The sequence below is a fragment of the Chelon labrosus genome, assembly GCF_963514085.1.
Source record: "Chelon labrosus genome assembly, chromosome: 23".
Classification (NCBI taxonomy): domain Eukaryota; kingdom Metazoa; phylum Chordata; class Actinopteri; order Mugiliformes; family Mugilidae; genus Chelon; species Chelon labrosus.
Window position 1 is genome coordinate 9,846,278 of NC_140356.1, and position 24,085 is coordinate 9,870,362.

General features: G+C 42.0%; 1 protein-coding gene across 1 annotated transcript in view; it reads left to right on the plus strand.

Moving 5' to 3' along the window:
* foxp2 (forkhead box P2) overlaps nt 1–21,460 on the plus strand; it is a 97,247-nt gene extending 75,787 nt beyond the window's left edge. Inside the window, exons 11-19 of the mRNA XM_084573480.1 lie at nt 2,029–2,116; nt 3,785–3,868; nt 7,516–7,726; nt 8,632–8,735; nt 8,900–9,001; nt 11,379–11,500; nt 11,694–11,763; nt 12,599–12,906; nt 17,707–21,460. Coding sequence (XP_084429606.1) covers nt 2,029–2,116; nt 3,785–3,868; nt 7,516–7,726; nt 8,632–8,735; nt 8,900–9,001; nt 11,379–11,500; nt 11,694–11,763; nt 12,599–12,906; nt 17,707–17,851 — 1,234 coding nt within the window. The 3' untranslated portion in view covers nt 17,852–21,460. The remainder of the gene's footprint in view (nt 1–2,028; nt 2,117–3,784; nt 3,869–7,515; nt 7,727–8,631; nt 8,736–8,899; nt 9,002–11,378; nt 11,501–11,693; nt 11,764–12,598; nt 12,907–17,706) is intronic.
* The last annotated feature ends 2,625 nt before the right edge of the window (nt 21,461–24,085 follow it).

Below are 24,085 nucleotides of genomic sequence, written 5' to 3' on the forward strand. Positions count from 1 at the left end.
AGGCTGTAACATTCAGAACCAAAGTGTAATGATAATCTTCTTGTCTGGATGGGAAAAAAACATAGAAGAGTAATTAAAGAACAGAGTTTATGGATCAGAGAAGATGGAAACACAAAGTGCTCTTTTCCCCACATTTCAATAAATAAGGTGTTCTTTCATTATTGTTTTCTGTCTGCCCCCCTTCCTCCATTTCTGGCTTTGTGTGGCATTATTAATGCTCAGTAGGACATGCTGCCATTTGAATATTTCATAAATGCATGCAGTAATCTTCTTGTAATCACCTTGCTAACTGGCCAGCAGTGAAAGGAGTATATAGGAGGCTGGAGCTGTCTGGAGGAGCGTCGCAAGGCCTTCACACACAAACACATTGTTAAAAAATAAGCTTGTCGATGAGCTTAATAAAGATATCCCCCTCTCACATGTGTTTTTTTTTTTTTTGTAGCTAGGCATCTTCAGGGACAGTGAGCAGAGCGCCTTGTGCTTTTGAAGCAGCTGTAATTCATGACACACGCCATACATCAAGTGCATAAGATAGCATTATGGGCAGTGAAATGAAAAGGGTATTTGCAACATTAGTTCCCTCATCCTGCGAGGGACGTGATTAAATGATTAATGAAATGCCCCCTTTTTTGCATGCGCATTCTGAAACAGCAATTAGGCGCTGGGCTGAAGAAACCCGCCGGTTCGTCCCTCCCCTTTCCGCCGCCATCCCTCATCCGTCCCTCTCGCCGCCCCTCCTTTTTTTAATGCTACCTCATTCTTGATTTATAATGAAAAATATCGGAGCATTAGACCTGAAATGGTTCCAAAAGTAGAAGCAGAGATGAGGTGGAGCGGTTGTAAATGTGTGCAGTCTTAATTGAAAGGTACAGAGCTATTGTGATTACAAATGTTCTATTCAGCTTTTGATTGGCAGGCCGAGAGAAGCCGGCTCAATGAGTTGTCTTGTTTTGCACATCGCCCGATAAACAAGAAGTGAGGGGTTTGAAAGAGAATAGAGGAATATGTGGTGGGAGTGTGTATTTCTGTGCGTACTCTTTTTTTTTTGTGTGCCAATCAATGTTTGTGCAAGCTCATGATAGTGTTAGAGAGTGTGTGTGTGTTCTTAGATAAAGTGAAAGCCAGAGAGAGAGAGAGATTTTGTACTTCCTCTAATGCACTGGAGGCACCGCTGTAAATGATCATTGAAGGGTCTGCAAGCTAACCTATAATTACTGGAGATAAAGTGGCAGCTCTGGCATTTCATAAGCATGCCTCCTCAAAGCTTGCTTTGTGAGTTTGTCACCAATGATCATTTAGATAGAGGCTCATTACCCAGCATCACAACACTTTAGAAACCCCTTTTCGCCCCATATTTGTGTTTTTGTGTGTATGTCTGTGTGTGTGTGTGTGTGTGTCTGTGTGCTTTACCAGGAATAAAGGTCTATCTTAATGGTGGAGCTTTTGTGTCCTACAGACGAAATCCAATCAAGACAAAAACCCTCATTGACTGTTATGGCTGTCTGGCTGCCTTTTTCTTCTAATGAGGCGAACATACCAGATATATTTAATATGTCTGCCGCCGGATAATGCACCTTCCTAGTGAAGAGCAGCTTTTGTGTGTCAAATGTTGCCGGTGTTAAATTGTGTGTATTGTTTTCGGTAAACGAAGGAGACAAAGCCATTCTGCTGGGCCAGCATCTTTTATTCTCTGTAGAAAGCAGCGCTCGGGGTGGCACTGAAGTTAGCCATCTAAACTGGCGCTGGCCTATTGTCATGTTAAACATGGCACCACACACCGTCATGTTACTTCTAATTACCTCATTTCAGAGTGGAACAATGGTTCCTAACAGGATCCTATAGATAATTGTCCCAGTATAGAAATATTATCATTAAAACAAAACAGGGGTGAAGTTGATACTGTAATTATCGTCCTCTACAATTTTGATCATGGTGAAAATGTATATAATTTGCTGTCACCTTCTAGCTGTGACATATGTGATAGTTTTTAAAATGGAATATGTCTCTTTCTCTCTCTTCCTTCTTTAGGCACCTAAACAGTGAACATGCCCTGGATGATCGGAGCACAGCCCAGTGTAGAGTCCAGATGCAAGTTGTACAGCAGCTGGAAATACAAGTAAGTTTCCTTTCACATTATAAAGAGAAAAAAATCAAAAAAAAAATCACCACGTTAGAGAAAAGTCACATGCATTGTCACATTTTACAATACAGAACTACTGAAGTCACAAATCATCCAGTCAAAACTTTATTTTTCCGAACTTGTGTGAGCGAGAGAAAGGCCATATTGTGGTCCGCTTAACACTTCTAGACGAGCAGGACCTGCTGAATCTTAACAAAGCCGCTAAACAAAGGAATCCTCAGGCCTTACAACGAAAGCCATTATGGCTGTTTTAATTGAATTAAGCGTATGCTTTATTTTCTCTGCTTTCTTTTTTTTCCTCCTCTTTTTCTTTCCAATTAATAGCGGCGCGCATCTCTCCCAGTCTGCTGTGTTAATTAACTGCACTTTGCACCTGAAGAAAGCTCAAAAGGAGGGAACTATTTTCAGTAGGTGGAGCGTGACCTTATTAAGAAGTCATGCTGGCTAGATAATGAGAGCGCTGATTGAGCGACATTATTACTCAGCACTGCTGACAAGCGCTGCACTTCCTTTTCGAAACAAATAGATATGTATGTTTTAAAACCAGGACTGACTTCCTGGCGGTTTCTGGGTAAGCGCTGAACAGTTCCCCTTAATAAATGAGGATACTGTTATTATTAACATCGACTCAGTTAAAAAGTAAAGTAAAAATATTCAAAGAAATCCAAATTCAAATCCAAACTTGTGTTTTCTCCACTCTTGTTTTCTACCACGAGGTCAAGTCCCAGGCCTCCATGAAGCCAAGCATTTCCACCCACATATGTTTTGTTTTTTAAAATTCAGCTCTGACAAAAAGTTTTTGTAGCTATCTTAGAAATAGTAACTAAAAAGAATTTAAAAAAGACAGAAAAAAGTATCTAAACTGTTTATTCAATTAGATTTCTGTGTCTTTTATTGCAACACAGAGCTACTGAAGCTTGCTCTTTACACTGTGACCAATTACAGCGGTGCACTTGTGCTGCCTGTCCTGTCTCTTCTCTCCCTTCTCTTTCCTTCCTTACTCCCACCATCCCTCTCTTTCTTTTTTCCTCGAGAGCCGTCACTAGTAATGAGGCCCAACTTTGTGTCTGTGCGCACACCTACTTGCTTGTCTGTTTCTCTGTGTGTTTGATCCTTATGTGTGTCCATGTGTATATTAAGGGCGTTGGGAGAGGGGGTTCAGCCTTTCACATGGTCCAGTCTCTGTCACTCCTTGTGAATTAGATTGATGATGGGCAATGGCTGGGGCCACTAACTGGACCGCGGAGGCGGGGCCGCCTGGCACCCTGTTTGGAAGACCCCTTCACCTCTAAGCAGCTGCTGGCTGCGCTCCATCCCCCTAACAGTGTCCACAGGACTTTGAGCAGACACCCAGGACCACCTAATTTATGGCCTGACTAGCTTGTTACTGTCAGAGCCTCACTGACCTAAATTCTGCTATTGACAAAAAGATGAAATGCTATTTGTTTTGCCTGACCTGTCTGTACCCTCTCCCCCTGTCTCCCCCAGCCTCTCATACTCTCCTTGCATTGCCGGCAGAACAGCTGCCTTCTTTCTTTCTTTCTGTCTGTCTTTCTGTCTTTCTTTTTTTCATTCTTTTGTTTCCCTCTTCCCTCTCCTCCTCTCTAATCGACTCTAATGTACTTTCTTCTTCTCTCTTAACAGCTTTCTAAAGAACGTGAGCGTCTTCAGGCGATGATGACCCACTTGCACATGCGGCCCTCAGAACCCAAGTCATCTCCCAAACCAGTGAGTGCATATTGCTCTGGCTGCCGCCGTAAACAGGCTGGCCTGTGAACACAGAAAATGAACCGTTTAAGCGCGCAGCAGCCGTGCGAGTGACTGACAGAAGATGAAAGGTGGGAATGGGATTTGTAATACAGAGTTACACGTGCTTCTTATCAGTTATTGTGCGCCGTGAGAGGACAATAGAGTTTGGAAGTGTATTAGATAGCAGAGCGGCGGAGTCCTTGGCTAAAACGCAGGGTCATTTCTCTGTGATAGATATAATAGCCAAAACAACCTGTTGGCTGCTGATGACTGTTTGGCTCTGTGGCCGCAGCAGCACTCAAAAGTGGAATGAAAGAGGAGAAGATATGTCATTTTAACAACAAACACCTGAAAATTACAGCTGAGTACTGGAGATGGTGCGACATAAATAGCCACAGTGGAGCTGAAATTGGCTACAGAAGGAAAAAAAAAAAATCCAAAATTGTGAAAGGGGTCACTGAAGAAGGAAAACGATGTCATTCTAGATTTTCTTTTCAGATTGATTAGAAATGCATTTCAGTTTGATATTAAGACTTTCTCTCAAACGTTATTTCCTTCCAATTTTAGACGTTTTGAAATATACGAGAGCAAAACATTGTTAGCGTGTTTCTGCTGCTTAGTAAGTGCCTACTTTCAATAGAATAATTTTCCTCATCACCTCTCATCATAGAATGTAGATAATCACAAGATAGCATAATTATCCCATAATTCCATCAGGAATCAAACTCCCTTTTCATTATTCAATCTCTCTCTCCCTCTCTCTTCTTCTCCCCCTCTCTGTAGCTTTTTTTTTTTTTTTTTTTTTTAATCTTCAAAACTCCAGCAGCTTGGTTCCATCTCGTCCAATAAAGAATTTGCAGGCTATAATCCATGCCTGAATATGAATGAATGATGCTAATGAAGTATTGCATTACATAAAGCGCACATGAAAGAGCAACTAATTGCATTTGATGGTGGGGGCAATTCTGACAGAATTCCTAAACGAACAGTTAAGTCCTCAGTTTTAAGGCTTCCCCGGGTTTTTAAAGGGGAGGCGCGATGAAGATTTGTTGCTGTGTGTGTTTGCACTGTGCAAAAGTGGATAGCTATAACAAAAGGGAGATGGTGAATTTACACCCACTGGAATCACATTTGATAGGGTGGGAGATAAGTCCTGTTTTTCCGTTAATGAAGCCCATGGCCAGACAAATACAAGACACCATTTATTCTGTTTAGAATCAAAGTTAGCAAAGATGCAAGTTCTATATAATAAATTATCTCGCTCACTTTCTGCCAACCTTGAGTATGTACTGAGTGTGTATTCAGATGAGCAAGAGGTGGCAAAGTGCTCACTCCTCCTTCCGTTTGACTGTAATCAGTTCTGTTTTGCCAAATTGGGTATTGCAAAACATGTCTCGCTTGTTTGCGTGGGTAAAGGCTACAAAAAGGACGGGATGTTTTAACAATATAAAAATACACGCCTATATGCATGTATTTAGACTTTAGTCTGCATATTTTAAGGTATTTTCCTGCAGTATAGAGCGTGAGAGTTTATCGAATACCCTTTTCACAGTATGCATGTGACGGTATGCAGGGAATGAACAGTCGCACACTGTCATGACCATCGCCTACTGGGAATTAACAAAGGTTTGTTTCTCATGGCTGCAAAGCTGGTCTTCACACAACAAAGAATTTAATAGTTCAGATTAGTTTATCCTAAAAACACAGCATTAGCTGTATTGAATCAATCACACCTATTAAAACAGGTTCACGTGGAGCTGCACATTCTTTCCATAACCCCTAACTCTCTTCCTCATTCCCTGGTACTCAGCAGAGGCCTGTATAAGCAACCAGCTCTTGTCCCAGCCCATCACTGTAGCAGCTCATTACAGCTAAGTGGGCACATAATTATCATCTGAAAACCCCTCCATCCACCGGAGTCTCTCAAACTTGACATTTTATCGTATTTATCAACACACGCCACAAATGACCGCCGATACCTTCCTCCTCAGCCTCCCATCTCTCAGGCGCCTTCGGCCCCTCATTCCCTTCCACCTTTCAAGTCGGTTTTAATTCAAACTCTCGCAACGGATGCATTCCACTTGTGGACTCACAATTAAGGCAATTTGGTTTGAATATGTAACGATGTCATTACCATTCCGACTAAATTAGCGCAGAGACTGAAAGGTCAGTTAGGAATTTTCCAGTCGGTTAGAGCCTCTCACATGAGATTTGGGACGCGAATGCAAAAATGGTGGAAAAGCTGGACGATTAGTGAGCGGAGTTGGCATTCAAGCCAGAGGTAATGTTGAAAGAGTTCCCATGTGTCTGGAGTGACCAGAACTGTCCATTCAGATTTCTTTCTTTTCAACCTCAGACTGAGAAAGAACACAAACTCTAACTACTCGATATACTTCCTTAAGTATAAGTCACACTGAATGAGGGGCCATAAGTCTACTATAATTTTAATCTCTCCTGGAGTAATACTTACTTCAAGTGAAGTTGTTGTAGTAAGTGGAGCTTTTAGCTTCAAGGAAATGAGTTACTTTGCAAATAAGGCAAACCATTTAACATTAGTAATCTACTCCAGTGATGAGATCTTCTCAATCACGAAATCATTTCAAAATAAATGCTTTCAGACCACAGGAAGTTCCTATTACTGTTGGATGGAAGGAACTTAGAACAATCATAGTTTTGTGAAGAAGGTCTTTTTAGCTCCTACATCAGCGTAGGCACCTTATCTGCACAGAAGGAGCCTTGAGTGACGCAAGTGTGCATTGATTGGTTGAATACATGAATGCAGCTTAGAAAAAGAAAGCTGTAAATATTGATCAAATGTTAACGTTGGCGTCATGAAATGGAACAAAACAAATAAGAAAGGGCAGACAACGGTGAAGTTCAGACTGCATCAAGTGGATATGTCACGCAGAACTCGTTGCTATACCAACCACGAGCTGCCTATTATGTCACTTTAGTGACTTAGTGGGTCCTAAAGCTCCTAATGTTTGTAAGACAATGACTGAAAATGGCGATCACTTCAAAATTAGATATACTGAATACAGAATATATACGGAATTACAGATGCAGACCTTTATTAAACAGCTGCATGGCCATTATTACTCTTGAGTGATGAGTTTTTTACAGTTTAACCCATGTACAGTGATCTGCACTTTGTCTTCTTGTCAAACGTCAGGTTGTGGTTCTGGACCAGGTTCAGATGTTGGCAAAATTGCAGCAACAGCAGGAGTTTGTAGCTGCTCATTCCTTCAGTGCGTGAGGATTATGAATGGTTGCAGTGGGGTAGAGAAGGAGGGAGTGAGAGAGGGAGGGTGTGATAAATAGAGAGATAAAGAGAGATGGGGCCGGGATAACACGGAGGCTGATCGTTGGATAATCTTGAACAGCGTGCTCTAATTAGAATTCTTATGATACAATTTGGTGGTTGTAATTAGTGGAGATGGGCTGGCTCCTCTCCACGAGCCTTGTTAGTGGAAACACAGCTGTGTTAGAGAGGAGGAGAGCAGACACTCTGCTCTGTCAGAGAAACCACAAAATAATGCCTTCCTCCTCCCCCCTCCCCCCCACTTGTATCTGTCTCTTTCCCACACATTCAACCAACCGCACTTTGTCTTCCTGCGCTTTTTCAGCTCAACTTGGTGTCCAGCGTCACCATGTCCAAGAACTTGCCGTCAGCATCACCCCCCAACTTACCTCAGACGCCCACCACGCCCACAGCACCTATCACACCCATGGCTGCCATGCCCCAGGTGCCGTCAGTCCTGGGAGGAGCCAACGTGCCCAGCATGGGAGCCATGCGCAGACGCCACTCGGACAAATACTCCATGCCTTTGTCGTCAGGTAGGACCAACTACTCAGCGCTGCATGTAACACACTAACGCACTCAGGAGGATTTTCACCTCCTGAATTGGTTGAATTGAATGTGACTGATGCCACACACACACAAACGTGATTTTGGTTCTGGTTCTGAATTCTGATCATTATTTTTTACACACACTAAAACTCAGACTGTAAAAATTCAAACTGAGTTTCTATTTAAATTTGATGGGAAAAAAAATCTTGGTGAAATTACGAGTAATATCTCAAACCTGACTATTAATAGCACTCAACCCAAAATCGAGTTCTAGCAGTTTAACCCTCAGCAGACGTGGAGACACATAGTCTCTCTCTCTCTCTCTCTCACACACTCACACACACGTATTCTGGCATAAACACACAACCACAGAAGCTTGTTGGTCGTCTGGTGGGTTTCTAAAAGCAAGCCCATGTTTAATCACTCTATATGTAAATAGACAAGAACTTCCTCTGTGCATAAATATTACATGAATGTTAATTAAGTTCAAATAATGGTGAAAAAATACAATATTTATTACATTAAGACATTCCACGTATTGAGCTTTGCATTTTAAACGGTCCGTCTTTGATGTTTATATTTACTCTCTGTGTTTAGTGTGAAGAAACATAAATTATTCAACCTCACCCTAACTAACTACACGGATCTCATTTTATGGATGTATTAGTGTTTAAGATCTCTCACGAGAGAGATTAATTAAAAATGCATTTTGTTAGACATGGAAAATGCTGATTTGATGTGCCCCCACCTTCTCTGACTCCCTCACCCTCTCCGTTCTCTCTCTCTCCCCCCCCCCCCGCCCTCCTCCCGCCCTACCCCCCCTCCGTGTTAATTTGATGAAACCTTGAGTAAATTCAATACCTAAAGGAATAAAATTTACCAATTATTTCAGGTGGTGACACAGTATTTATTTTTCCAGAGATTGCCCCAAACTACGAGTTTTATAAGAACGCAGATGTCAGACCGCCATTTACTTATGCAACCCTCATAAGACAGGTGAGTGGGAAATAAATTAACTTTGCCTGATTAGATTAAAATTAATTGCGGCATGAATCATGGCAGCTCTCTCTCTCTCTCTCTTTCGCCTCTCAGTGTGTTGGTGTGTGTGTCAGTTACCTGGTCTCGTTAGTAAACCATTATTTGATGTCATCTCATTTCAGGCTATCATGGACTCTGCCGACATGCAGTTAACGCTTAATGAAATCTACAGCTGGTTCACACGCACGTTCGCCTACTTCAGACGCAATGCCGCAACTTGGAAGGTAACCTTGATGCCCTCGCCCCTCTTTTCGCCTCCACCTTACTATGCGCTTCACTCAAGTCTGCTCCTTCCTCTCGCTGAAGTCAAACACAAAACCCACAAAACCTTAAGAAAGCATATATTTACTCAGCACAGAGCCATTAGCACTCCTCTCCCCTTCCTTCTAACCTTTCTCTTCAACAAAGCCCATTCTTATTTATTTTTCCGCCCTTTCTGTTTAGAAATGACAGCCGAAAGAATTATTCTCCCCCAGATATCGTTTTCTAATTCGGTGCAATTAATAGCGGAGGCTTGGCGTGGAGAGGAGAGGGCTCTGACGCACTAATTATACAGCAGCCACTCCATCATCAGCACCTTTTGTTAAGAGATACAGCCCTCCTCCGATTCCTGAAACCACCTTCTCTCGCATATCATTGGTTAATTAGGAAGAAAGATGGCTGTTTGCCTGTTAACCAGCTCTCGGCCGTGCGGAAGCCAAAGACGGGACCTCGCTTGTACACTCACAAACGCATAAATTCTAAAAGGGGTTAAGGGTGGAACCAAAGCAGGGGGGAAAGTGAGAATCGGCCTGTCATGGAGGGAGCACTCTTTATTTACCCGCACAAAAGGGCCCATTTGTATATCTGTCCCTGCAACTTTATTGTCCTGTCCGCTCGCACAAAGATGGTAAAAAATGTCCTCCCCGGCGCACATGCTTTAACCAGAAGCGTGTCCGCCTGCTGATAAAGAAAGCCTCGCTGAGCGTCTTCTGCGTTTTATCCCGTGGCCCCAGCGCGTCATTCGTTGGCCGCCTTTAGCCTTTGTGGCTGCTGTGGAGGACTGGAGGGAACCAGCCGCTCATCAGCATGCAAGACATGTCACAGCACTAGATTTAGCAAAGTGAATTAATTTGGATTTGGGATGCAAATGAGCACATGGGCGTGTGATCACCAATTCAGGAGGGCACGCAAAAAGATCGGTGCCCTTTTCCTGTTTGTTGGGTACAATACGCGGCGTGTTTTGCTGTGTAATAATCTTACTACAAGATATGTTTGCTGCACAGAACAACACAAACTCACACTGTTTTAAATCTCCTTTTTTAATAAGATCCCCTGCCCCCTGTGATACAAGGACATTGATGACTTTAGAAATATCTTGTCTTCATGTCTCCCACCCCACACAAGATGATCTATTTACATCTACAGCTCTGCAATTCCCTTTGTAAGCATTAGTGGGATGATCAGCGGCAGACTTGTCATTTGATTAACGCAGGGAATTTGTTTTAAATAAAAAAAAAGGAAAAGAAAGAAAGAAATGAAAGGTAGTTTAATATCTCGGCTTGGTCTCATCAACTCAAAAGAGGGATCTGCACCCCCACCACCACCTCCACCCCACTTCTCCTTTCTCTCTCTTTTCTCTCACCCAGAAGCTTATTAGTTCTAACTATATAGCATGCATAATAAAACTGCTCATTTGCTCATTAATATTAAAATTATCATATTCAGAGCCATGGGCATTAAGATCAATCAAATCCTGGGATTTTCAGGTCAGATGCGAGATCTGCTTATGAGTTTTTTTTTTTTTTTTTCCTGAATCCCTTTTTCTTGGAGAAAGAGCGGTACACACCATGCAAAGGGAGACGATAAATATGAGCGGCAGGGATATTAAAGCCAAGGTTATTATTTGTAGAGTCTGATGCATGTTTTAATTATGGTCATATTAATATATAAGAGGGTTTTTTTTTTCTAGGTGTTTTACTTATTTTATAATTAATGAAAACACCTCACTGGTTTATTTTAACAAAGATATGTCCGGTTTTAATTTAAACGCAGCTTTGATAATAAATTTAAAAGAGATCAAATAAGCACATATTGAACACCAGATGTGACACCACATGGAGGATATTTGGACATATAGATGTCACATACAGTTTAATCCGTCTCACTCGTGCACACACAGACACACATAGAGGCCTCGTGATGACTTGTCTTTTTTTTTTTTTTTTCTTGCAATACTGTCATCTATAAAGCGACGTGTCCATTAAGAGCAATGCTTTTCTGGAGCGGGAAGGGTTACTGACATTACCATTATCAAGGCCGGCATTACCACTTCTGTCACCACCATAAGCCATTCGCTATGCTGATTACCTCCTTTTAGCCTACTTACTCTGATTGATATGTACTGTGCGCAGGACTTGTAAGAGCATTCGCTCTCACTCAATTTTTACTAATTAAATCAATGGTGCGTGAATGTTAAGAATTTCTTCAAAATGCAAGAAAAAAAATCAATTTCCAAGCCTTCTTCTTCTTCTTTTTTTTTTTTTTTTTTGGTGGATAATGAATGAATATGATTCATTTTACCTCATCCCTCTGACCTGTGTGTCACATCTCTCTCTGCAGAACGCTGTTCGCCACAACCTCAGCCTGCACAAGTGCTTTGTGCGCGTGGAGAACGTGAAGGGGGCGGTGTGGACGGTAGATGAGGTGGAGTACCAGAAACGCAGGTCACAGAAGATCACAGGGTAGGAGTTCTACCACCTCTCCTTAGATCTAGATCCTCTGTACGTCAGTGATGTATAGAGGATCACAGAAAGTCAGCTCCTCTCTGAAACTGTCTCTTTTTCTTTGAAATTTCTTATTTCTAACATTAGGTTGAACATTATACGGCAAGGTACGACGTGAACTAATGACTTTTCTGTGTTTGTTTACATCCAGAAGCCCATCACTTGTCAAGAACCTGCCTTCCAGTCTTGGCTATGGAACTGCACTAAATGCCAGCTTACAGGTATGACGCAAAAGCTTCACACTCACCGGCTTCATGCTTATTTGACTGACAGAGTGGACCATTTCCTGAGTGTAGTTACCGTGCACAATAGAACTCCATATTAGCACTTTGCATAAGGAGTTTTTTTTTCCAACTCATGTTTCTGCCTCTTTCTCTCTCTCTCTCTCCTCTCACACCTTCCTCCCTCCCTCCCTCCTCTGCACCATCAGACTCAGAAGGCCACCCTGTGGTCGAATCAAGAAGCAGCTCTCTCCTTCCGCTCTTTCTACCTTTCTTTTCAGCTGTGGCAGCCACCCCCTAGATTGATAGCGGCATGTGCAAATGCAAGGGCATGTGCATTAATATTTATCTAAGCTGTCATAAATGATTTGGCTTCATAGTGTACGCCGGCGAGGTGCTCATGGCAAAAACTTTAAAAATTTAATCACTGTATATAACTTTAATGCGCAGCAGGCGAAAGTGTCAGGAGTTTTTATTATTTTGAGGTAAAGTTTTTGGGGGACTTTTTTTAATAGCCACGCCACGCAAGGGCACAGGGATGGCAGGTAGTTGTCAGCGAGTTGTCACAAGGGGGAAAAATCACTTGCAACAGAACCGAGACGATGTATTTTAATCATTTCTGTGTGAGGCCATATTATTCGCTCAGCTGCCTCTTTATTATTCTTTATATTCCCTCCAAAACAACTTACATTTTCAAATGCTGTGCTCTCTTATGTTCTTCCCATCTTCCTTGGCTCCCAGTGGATGCCTTCAGTCGTCAGTGTTCAATAATTGTTCAGATTTCCTCACCAGCAGCCAACCTGTTAAATCTAATTCCTCACTATCCTGCTCACAGGCTGCCCTGGCAGAGACCTCCCTGCCTTTGCTGGGGACTCCTGGGCTCATGAACAGCGGCTCCACGGGCCCAATGGGAGGCGGCTGCCACGGCCTCCTTGGAGGGGACCCGTCCATACTGACCGGCGTAAGTCCACCTGGACTGCTGGGCGGTAGTCCGCCCGGTTTGCTGGGTTGCAGCCCTCCAGGTACGCTGAGCTGCAGCCCGCCAAACCTGTTGCAGTCCGCCCACGAGGAGCTCAACGGCTCACTCGACCACCTGGACACCAACGGACACAGCAGCCCCGGATACTCCCCTCCAGTACACATGTAAGTTCCTGCAGATGAAAGAAATATTCAGCGAATTTAGCCTGCATCCACGTGCAACTAGGGGTGTTGTGTAGCATTTACACCATTTCGAGGTCAACAACATACGGATATAAAATCTGGTTGAAAATGGTTTTATAGCCATATTTTGTAAAAAGCATTATTTGGTTTTCCAAAACACATAAATCAGTGCACCTCAATGGATCTCATTAAAAGCATCCATTGAACACAACAGCTACTGCACCAACCAAAGTGAATCTATGATCTTCTAACCTAAATCCCTTCATCCTCATTCGCTGTAGTCCATGACAGGTCAGAGTTTCTGTTTAAGTCCTTAAAAATGTTGAATGCAGTGGGAATACACTCATTTACACCCCTCTCACACAGCATTCTACACCTACCCTGCATTCACTCACTGTCTTTACGCCATTAATTGTCTGACATTTAACCTAAGTATCGGTAGTTCCTACAGTTTGCCATGACCCCAGGGCAAAGCTCAATTTCCAGCATGTATCATGACCAGACGTTTCTCTTCCTGTATCTACTGTGGTAACTTCAGTGTCTCTGTGCTCGTACCTGAGCCTAACATTTGGTCAGTTAGTCCTAGTCTATAAATAGGCTGTATTACACATTTAATTACACCACTGTCTGCATTATAAGGGTTTAGCTGCTATATTTTATGCAAGACTGTTCCTATTAATATTTAGCGAGTGTAGCATTAATTACTTTAAAAATCTCTCCCTTCCCCATCTCCGTTCTAATGTAGCAGAGAGAGAGGAAGAGAGTGTTTTTAAAAATTGATCTCATGCGAGTTTCAGGAAGGTCTGAGCCAGCGACGTCGCATAAGGCTGCGTGAGACCTCGCTGTGGAAACACACACACACACACACAAAAAGCACTCTCTGAAACAAACACATTGAAATTACACTTTAATGATTCTTATCCACTGTCCATCAAAGCTCATGTTGCAAAGACGGTCGACATTAGCTAACCGCCGTTGTAATGGATAAAGGATGCACTCTAGCTTCATGTGGCTGAGTGTATCTGCGAGAAGTCCTACCAGACGTCTATACATTAATCTATTTGGACGTGTTTACCCCTCTCTGAAATGGGGTGTTAAGTGGAGCAAATCTGCCCAGCTCTAGACAGAATCCCAGTGTTACCACTCCCTCAAGTCATTTAATTTTTAGCAACAGGACAGCATTGAATTTTTCCATGTTTCTTGCTTTCTCTTCTCTCTGGCCACGCCGCTTTGACATTAACATGAGTGGCTATGGAAGATGAGACGCATCCGTCCATCCCTCTTACCCTCACGCCCTCCTCTCCTCCATCCCCGCCTGCCTTTACACAGCCGCGACAACCTCAAAATGGAAGAAATGTGTTTTCCACGACTGGCTTTTCCAGGATGTGTTTAAATAATAGAGTGGCTGGTAGCACCGAACTAAATAGTACATCACCTTGAAGGCCTTTCTCAAGAGAGGGACCGCTCAGCAAGTCAATTCAACAGTTAGACAAACCTCTCCTTCCCCTAAATGTCTAAAGGTTAATGATATCTGCTTAACCGCAGACCAGGTTGCCCTGGGCCATGCTGCGTTCATGTGAGCTGCCGTGCATGTGTGTGTATGCATGTGCAATACACTCATGTACACCCTAAGGGATGTGCTTAAAAGAAACGGTAGCAGTGAGTGAGACAGAAACTCCACTTAAAATGGCCAACTTGAGAAAATTAACAACCTAACACAAAAAGTACTTGGAATAAAATTCTTCTTATGGTTCTCATATAAATAAAAGCTTTTTTAATGTTACTCTATTTTAGGATCTTGAATCTTGTAATTGTTTGGTGGCCACCTGTCTTTGGTGTTAGTTAATGAATCATAGTGAGATGTTATGAATGCCTTTGATTGCCCCCCCCTCAGTCCTCCTCACCCTTGCCTTCGCCACCCCTCCACCCTCCTGCACCCCTCACATCCTCCCCCTTCCTCTCCACACACACTTCTCCTGTCCCCCAACCTACCATTAGACCCGTGGACTAATGACCCTATTTGCATCCCTGACATACCTCTGCATGAACGCTGGTGCTAATCTCCAATTGATGTGAGAGCAGGCATATCTCACACATATATGCGTGCCACGTATTTATTACACCGCAAAGTCCGGCGTTTACTCCTGAGTGACTCGGTAATGGCAGCTAGCCATTAAGTGCTAAATGGCTCATCCACGTATTTTTAATAAAAGTGTCGGAAAGCTCAGGCCCGTGAATACGGCCCTGCATATTTTTCTTCTAAGCCGCACAAACATCTAATGAGCTGCGTATTAAAAGTGTGTGAGAACAGCGAGGCCTCACATTCAGGTCTGTCAGGTGATCACTGTGATGCATTCGAGTACGTTTTCATTTATAAGTGATTATGTCTAAAGGACGATCACGGATCTTCTGGAGCAGAAGTCGTCAATTCTTTTACTGAAGTTAAATTAGCAGCACAACAGTTTAAAACACTGGGAAAAGTCCTTTATTCCAAACATTACTAGTAAGTAAGAATTATCAGCAAAATTCTGTTCATGTATTTTGATTACACACCAAAATGGGCTGAGTCAGTGCTCCTTTTTTTATATTATACAAGTGCATTATAATTACTGATACATTAACATGCAAGGAGCATTTAATATTGTAGCTGACTAAGGTAGAGGAGATTTTATTATTAATTTTAATACAAGTGGCTTCATTTACTAAATGAAAATCATTGTATTTTATACCATGATGTGTTTTAAAGTTCTAACCTGCCTGAAAGTAAAAACAGCAGTCGTATAAACGTGTGGAGTAAATAGTAGTTACTGAGTGTAACTTCAGTTCTATGAGTGCTCTCAGTTAGATGGCGTAGCGCGTATGGTACATGGAACATAGTGTAATCAAAGTAGCACAGAATGAAAATACTCAAGTGAAGTACAAATATTTTAGAATTGTATTTATGTAGCGTATTTAAAAAAGGTTTTATGTTCATTTTAATGATACAAATTGAGACATTAATTCTTGTTGTGTTATAGTGCTCGAAAAGCAACTTGCGATACTCTACGACAAGTTCACGTAATTAGCCGTATATTTTTTAGTGTATTTATATTCTTGTATAATTGTGTTCTCAAAACCAACAAATACATTTAAAAAATATTTTTCCGGTGCTGCTTATTAATGTTTATGAAGAGGACATGTTACTATGTGCATATGTGCCCTAATATATGATCATTTTGGTGAATTTATTTTTTTAATATAAATAAATACTCTTAATGTTGATCTTAATCACTCAACCGTTGTATCAGCCTATCATTTCAGGATAAATGTTTGTGTATTTCACAGAACAACAGCATAATTACATGTATTAATTCATTCATTTATTTATTTATTTAAAAGTCATTCAGTAGACTCCGTATCTCCCGGGCAGAAGGAGTAGAGCTGGTGTTTTTCTGCTTCTGTAACCTCTGGCTGAGGTGTTTTTCTTCTGCCTCCATAAATCTGAGAGGCAGAAACAGAAATATTCATCGCTCCGCTTGCATCCTGCTAAGATCAGCCTGCTCTTCTCATCCCACCACATCAGAATATTAATTTACAGTATTTGGCTCTGAATATTAAAGTCATCTGTACCTTTTAAAATTCTTTTCAAATCCAGAGCCCCCCCCTCTCCGCGCCCTCCCCTCTCCCACTGATGAAGGCAGCCCAGGAGAGGCGCGTCCTAACGTACTTCCACTTGATAAGTCTCCCTCTCTCTCCCCACTCTCCTCTTTCAAAGTCTAGGGGGATTTTCTGATGCATCCGATGTGTCAGAAATAATTAGGTTTTGTCAGATTTATCATCACGGCACAAACCCTTCTCCCCGACTCGGGCCCCAGATCATGTTATGCCTTGTTTGTGTGTGACAGCATTATTATTCTTGTTAGTCACCCAACACTTTTCTCTTTTTTTTTTCTGCCCACTCCTCTGTTGTTCTGAAGGAAAAGGCGTTATGTGAACAGCACCGCTGCTGCTTCCTGCCCAGCGCTTATTGACAGTGGCTAAAGATATTCATCCATTTAGAGTTAAAAACATGTATCATGGTGTCCGAGCCAACTGCCGGGGCTGAAGTTGATTAATGGCAGAACCTAGCTGCCGGTTTTTCCTCTTGAGGAGCGACATGCACAGCCTCTGCATATTAACGAGTGGCTGCGCTTTCTATTAACTAGATAAAAAAGCCTCTCCTCTGCCTTTGCTCCAGGGGGCTCAGGGATGAGAAATTCTCCATTATTTATCATGTGGCCTGTTTTTTTCCCCCCTTTTTTCTTTTTCATGTATTTCAACCTGGTGTCATCAGTAAACTTTTAAATGCCAAACATGTCTGGAACATCACAGCTTATCGGCCTTACAGGGGCCATGTTTTTCATGCAATTTTTATGCGCTTACTTACAGTAGACGTGAGGCATCATGACGAATTAGCGTCTTGCAAACAACACGGTTGTTACTTTCACTAGATAATGCATGTCATGGCTGTTTTCTGATACAACACAATGCGCCTGTGAGCTGAACAACACGTTGCGTTGCAGCAAAGAGAAAGAATCACCCCAAACCTTCCCTGTCCTTTACATAAGATTTTATAGCGGTAATAATTTGCCTTGCTACCTTTCGCTTTGTGTCTTCGCGCCTCCGAGAGATTATCTTTCACTTTAAATGTTGCACATGACAAATTTAAATGTGAGTTCTTGATCATAAGTGCTAGAGGCTGCAGGGATTTGTCATAAAACACGCTGGAAGCTAACCTTTACTGCCAATGTGGTTGTGTCACAGGCCGCCCATTCACGTCAAGGAGGAGCCGCTTAACATGGACGACGACGACTGTCCAATGTCACTCGTGACGACAGCCAATCACAGTCCGGAGCTGGATGACGACCGGGAGCTGGAGGAAGGGAACTTATCAGAGGACCTGGAGTGACTAGGATACAGTTTTTGGTCGACGTATCGCTTCACCAAACCGCACTGTTTCTCTCACACAGACCTCCTGCAAGACTAGAAACCACTCCACAGCCCGAGCAACCACAGCTGACTCTCCCTTTGTCTCTCTCTCACCACTGGGACTATTTATTGAGCATGTATCCGGACAGAGACCGGTCCAAAGGAACTCTTTGTTGCAGCCCTTTGGAAAACCCCCAAACATGACAGGCATGAGATGTCTGATTTAAAAGAAAAAAAAATAATAATAAATTAACTCTTTCATTAGGGACGGCGTGGCCACATACAGTACCAGGACGACGGACTCGCTGACGGGGACATAACATGAATTAAATGAGCAAATCGTGTTCCGTTGAAAGCTAGCGGCCTCATATACTGCCAAAAAGGAAGACATTTTATGTTTTGTGAATAACCCAACCCACAGTAGTTGTTAATGTCTAGAGACAATTGCTGGTTCAATTCAAGTTGTTGCTCTGTTATCATTTGCACAGGAGTAGTCTCAGAAATTTGTGTCACTGCCTGTATGTTGCTACTATTATGAAATCCAGTATATTCTTTTCAGCTTTTCTTTAAACCATCAGTTTATTTCCAAATCAGATTTGTAGACCACCACCACCACCAACTGTAAATGACATTCCCTGAATCACACCAGTAACGGAACTGCGGCACCAAGACTGTTGTTGCAGCTGTCCAGAAAAGAGAAAAACAAAAAAAAAAAAAAGAGAAAAAAGTTGGCTTCCAGTCTGTTATCTGTTTGTGATTAAAAGTTCAAAAAAAAAAAAAAATCAACTTGGGGATAAAAATTAGTTTCAAGCGCCATCGACAAAACAAATGCATCTCTGCATAATTTTCTTCTCGCTGTTCTCCTTACCTCCTCGTTCTAAAGCTTTGTCTACCTGCAAACAGTCACAGGCAACAGCTAAAAAACCAAAGCCAACACTAGCAATGGCCAATAGCTTATAGACAGAGGCCGCCAAAACTCCTCTTTGGTCCGCCTTCTGCGACTTTAAACTGATACAAAGAGAAGCTTTCGTTCCGCAAACTACCTTGGAATAAACCTCTGGGATTGTTTCATTTAGCCCTATACAAAGATGATCATGAGGAAGAGGGAGGGGAAAGAAATGCTGATTTTGATGTGTAATTGAATGAACTCATACAAAAACAAACGTCCACTTTGGAGATTCTTCTGCCAGACGTGCTGTAGGTAAAAAAAAAAAAAAAAAAAGGTGATCGTTCGTTCAGATCTGCGATTCAACTGGTAGAGAGCAGCGAACCGCAAAAGTGGATCATGACCAAAACATTTGTGTATTCAATGGAAGTGCAGAAACTTTGTGTTATTGTGAAGTTTTTATTATTTTTTTTACTTTTTGTTAAACGTTACACATCAAACTTTTTATTTAATTAGTTTTTATTATTTTTTCTAACCTGGTGAACATGTACTGTTCTAAGTAGGACTGTCAAAAATAATGTCTTATTTCCGTGGTGTTTTTTATTATTTTTTATTTTAATTCCTTTTTTTGTTTTTCCGAGCCGCGTCGAAAAACTGAAAACATCGCTAACCAAACGTGAAAAATAATCTAGTGAAGCCAAATAAGTCATGATTTCAAGTTAATATGAAATGATGTGGCTTGGTTACCATGTAAAAGCAAAATAGTGATAGCCATTGCGGAAGAGGATATCAAAGGTGAAAGGTGACCTTTCCTTTTCTAGGTGATGTTTGCTTTAACTCCATCGAATACTCATTGTGTGGGCCGCAGCTTGTAAACTATATAGATGCAGCTGGTGTTAACACTGATGTACTCTGTATAGAGCTTTTTATAACACACTCGGTATTTATAGCGACTAAAGAGAAGTAGTTATCGTGGAAACTACGCCCCATCGTTTTCCTCGCAGCCAGTGTCATCTAGAAAAGTGTTGTTGCTTTAACGGTCATTTCTGTTTTCAGTAAACCAAAGTTACACAAAATTCTGCCTCCTCTTGTATGGGATAAAGAAATCCTAGCCACACTTATATACTCACACACACACGCACACATATAGAGCCCGGGCTTTTGCCAACTTTGTTGTTTTGGTAAAATCTCCAGCTGTAGAAAATGTCAAAGAAGCAGAACCAGTCTGGAGTCTGAAACACACTGTGCATACGTTGTTTATCAAGTGTTGTGCCAAGCCGAGGAACTGGCTGTAAGAGCTTAACACACACAAACACAAACACACACATAGACAGTAACGTGCCAGTTCCACGTCAAGAAGGTACTGGGCCCAGGAACAAAGCTTATCCCTTCAATACTTAGCTGGAGTCAGCAAAACGACTTGAAGACGACGTCCTTAATAATCTTATCACACCAAATAAAAAGGACGCCGCGTCTTTCAACAAGAAAAAAAGAAAAAAAAAAAATGGAAAAAAAAAAGGGTTCTCCCACTCACCCAAAAAAGGCTTTCTAAAAGCTTCTACCTCTGCACAACAAATTCAGAACAATTACGACAGATTGCACGAGAACGAACGCCACAAGGAGCTGTTACACTTTCCTACGCTTGTCTCATAGGACGTGGCTCGAAACCAACGTTTACATTCCCTGCGTCAAGATACGGAAGATTTGCATTGTAATAGGTTGTCCTCAAACATTTGTAGAATGATAATGTATAGATTTACCTGTAAGGGAATATTGTGTTTTAAAAAAATGCATGTCTAAAAAAATCATTTGGTGGACTGGAAACAAGAACTAATAAAAAGAATATAATAAAAATCACCGGGATTGAAGGCCTAAATGTACGTACAATGCATAGGAGTGCATTACCTCAGATATACTGTTTTGGGAGGGATAAAACCTGTCAGCCACAGAATGCATATTACCTGTAGATTTGCATGGGTTTTGTATAAATTAAGTAAAAAAAAAAAATGTCTAAAATAGTTGCTTGCACATAATACCAGAAAGACCTCCAGAACTGCGATCTGCTCCTCCACTAGATTTTAGGATTGTCTGGATTTTCTGGGTTGATTTTGTCTGTATTTTGATAACTGTGCATACTTATGTAAAGAAAAAAAAAAATGTTGGTGGACCCATAAATTTACCAGACTTTTTTCTAAGAGGAAAAAAAATCTCAGTGTTTCTTTTCTGACTTACCTGAATTTTTACTGTTTCTCTCTCATTGCTCGCTAAGAATAGCAAAACCTGCTTTTTCTGCATCTGCTTTGCGTAGCTGTAAGGCTTAACCTAATGTGTGTATTTATTGCTTGTACCTCTGTGCATACTTTATGAAGCATTATGTCTGGCAGTTGAGTCATGTATCCTTTCTACTGCTATCCTTCTCTAATAATTGAGAATATGATCCCCCTATGTATACAGTAAATTGGGACTGTAGCAAACATATGTTTATGTAATTGGTGAAGACTTTTATTTTTGTTTTTTTTATTTCCTTTCGATCGAGATTCAGCTACTTTTTTTGATACTTTTCATTACTGTGTACTGTGTCCATACGTTAAAGGTTCTCTGACATTAGAAGGTCATGGTTGAGAATTGTAACAAGACATTATTTTCTGTATTCATGGCATTTCACTGCTGAATAAAATAAAGGACCAAAACTTGGAATTTGAAAAGCAACTGTCTACCCCCAGCATCAGAGAGTAAATTATTTTCCCCGCGCCGTTACACGTATATCTTTTATTCTACAAAGGCACCGCCGCGAAAATCTAGCTGGCATTACACTTTTAACGTTCCAGGAGCTGCTGCTTCAGAGATGTGAAAGAAGAGCTCGGAAAAAAAACAATTAAAATTTAATGTGTATGTTACAAGGCTTTTTTCCCCCCAGCTTCCAGCACCTAGAGTCTTGTTTAGAGGAGCGGGACAGGGCACTGTGTTGCCCACCCCTCTGGACCTGTAATGGGTTGTGTGATTCAAGCCCGCCGCTTTCATGTACCACAGTGTACTCTGAGGTGCCGCCGTGTACCTTTTTGAAGCGACTTTCCCAACTAGGCTTCATTTCTGGGCTACGCGCTGCGAAAGCGCTCTTGGCACCGACCGCATTAGTGAGTCTGTTGTCATGTAAAAAACATCTGCCCTATTACCATGGAGGTTCTGCATCATGTAGTGAAAACAAAGATGTGAAATTTCATCAGACGTCTCTCCATTTTCCATCCATCTTTCGAGACAGCAGTTTCCTCTTGGCACTTCAAAGGAATAAAAACATGCTTTTTAGCCCTCCGATTGATGGATGTTGACTGCTAAAGCGCTATGACAGGCAATGTGGCTAAATCAACTCCAGCAGGCCTACCACACCTTGTCGGTCATGGAGCAGCCGCACGCTGACACCCTCATTGAGATTCAAACTGAATCTACCATGACCAATGGGTTGCCCATTAGCTCGTCTGTATGCCGAGAGCCTTCTACACGTTCCAAAGGGTGCTCAGGGACATCGCGGGACCCTTTGAATCATATCCGCTGGTCATTTAATCGTAACGCTGATGCGTGTTCTTTTTCCTTTACCATATGATGTCCCATGAGGGGTCAGAAAACAACAGCATTTTTCATAAAGGCGCGCAGACACACTTGTCTTTCTCTTCCCCCCAATGACAGTCCCAGGCATCAGGCATGGCAGGCTCCTGTTATCTCCTCAGCAATGGCGTTCCAGAGCATTAGCTAGCTCGCAAGGCACTTGCCTTCCGCGCTATTTATGCACTTGGAAGTGTTTGTGAATTCAAGTGAGGGATTGCATACGGAGCGCAACAAGGGCCGCTGTGTACTACACAACATCAGAGGGAGCTCCGACATTAAAGTGTGAGAGCGCCTGCTATAGACCCTTCTTTCAAAAGCCATGAAATAATAATGGGTTGTGGTTAGAGAGGTATCCGTGAGTCACACTGGCTGCTTTTCATAAAGTGGAGTTATTTACAGTGCAATGAATAAAAGAAAGGGTAGCTGGTGGTGCAAGCCTTTTCCACATGAATGGTACGTGTGGTGGGGGTCTTAGTAATATACACTGGCAGTGCAGTATACCACATGACACGCTGGGAACGGGAGAACGCTCTGAGACGGGAGTTAATTTCTTAAAAATGAATGTTTCTGACGCTTTAAAGAAAGAGAAATGTGTGTGTTGACTTTCTGGCTGAGAGTTGGAGAAAGCTGACACCAGTCTCGCATATTTCTGGTAAATATAAACCTTCAGCCAGAAGACTTAGCTCGGCATAGCCTAGCATGAAGACTGGAAATGCGAAAACGGCGATGTTCAGCTTCAGAAAGCAAGTAAAATCCGTGCACGCTCGCTTTTGAAACTCAACAGTTACCACGTCGTATCTTTGTCTCATCTGTGCCATGAGCAGATCTAGGCCTTAAAATCAGGTTGGGGTTTTAAAGGGGTGGTCTGGGGCTTTCTGGCGCACCAGGAGAATCCCCTTGAACAGAAATGCATTTCTAAAGCTTTAAAGCACAGGAAATGTGCCCACTGAGTTTCTTTTTGAGAGTTAAAGGAGAAGATTGATACCAGTTGTGTGGATTTATAGTAGCCTTGCAGTCAGAAGACTTGACTTGGCTTAGCTTAGCTTAGCATAAAGACTGGAAATGGAAAAACGGCTAGCCTCAGCTTCAGAACGTTTTAAAAAATGCATGCTCTTGGAAAACTAAGTAATTACCACATTGTATTTTGTCTGTGTTGTTGGGTTTTATAAGGGAGTTGTGTACTTTATTCAACAACCCTAAAGTGACAAAAACTGCAGTTCCTCAAACGTCTGTCTCCAAAAGTGAGTTATCCCTATAGACCTACATGTTAAAATGCTCAACTATATATATATTTGCGTTTAAACTTGCATAATTTAGGGTGTGATTTCACTGTGGGTGCTCTCACCGGTTACTAGTTGTCTGCCTGGGTGTCACCTGGTCCACTTACGCTCCACCTCTTTGACCATTTTTGAACTAGCAGGAAGCTAGGTGGAGTCAGGCCCTGCCAAGATGGCGACGGCCTTAGCTTCCCAATCCGAGCTTCAAAACCACTCTTCAGGAAACCTACGGGTGACGTCACGGAAAGTTTGTTCATCTTTAGGTAATGTCAATGGCATGTAAAGAAATTCTGTTTGATTTTGTTGCCTTTGGGAAGGGCCTGTTTAGCTGCTACCACCTGTTTACAGTCTTCAAGCTAAGCTAAGCTAACTGGCTCCTGGTTGGAGCTTTAATTTTACACTAGTTACGTAAGAGTGCTATGAGTTTTTCATGCCTAACCCTCAAGAAGAA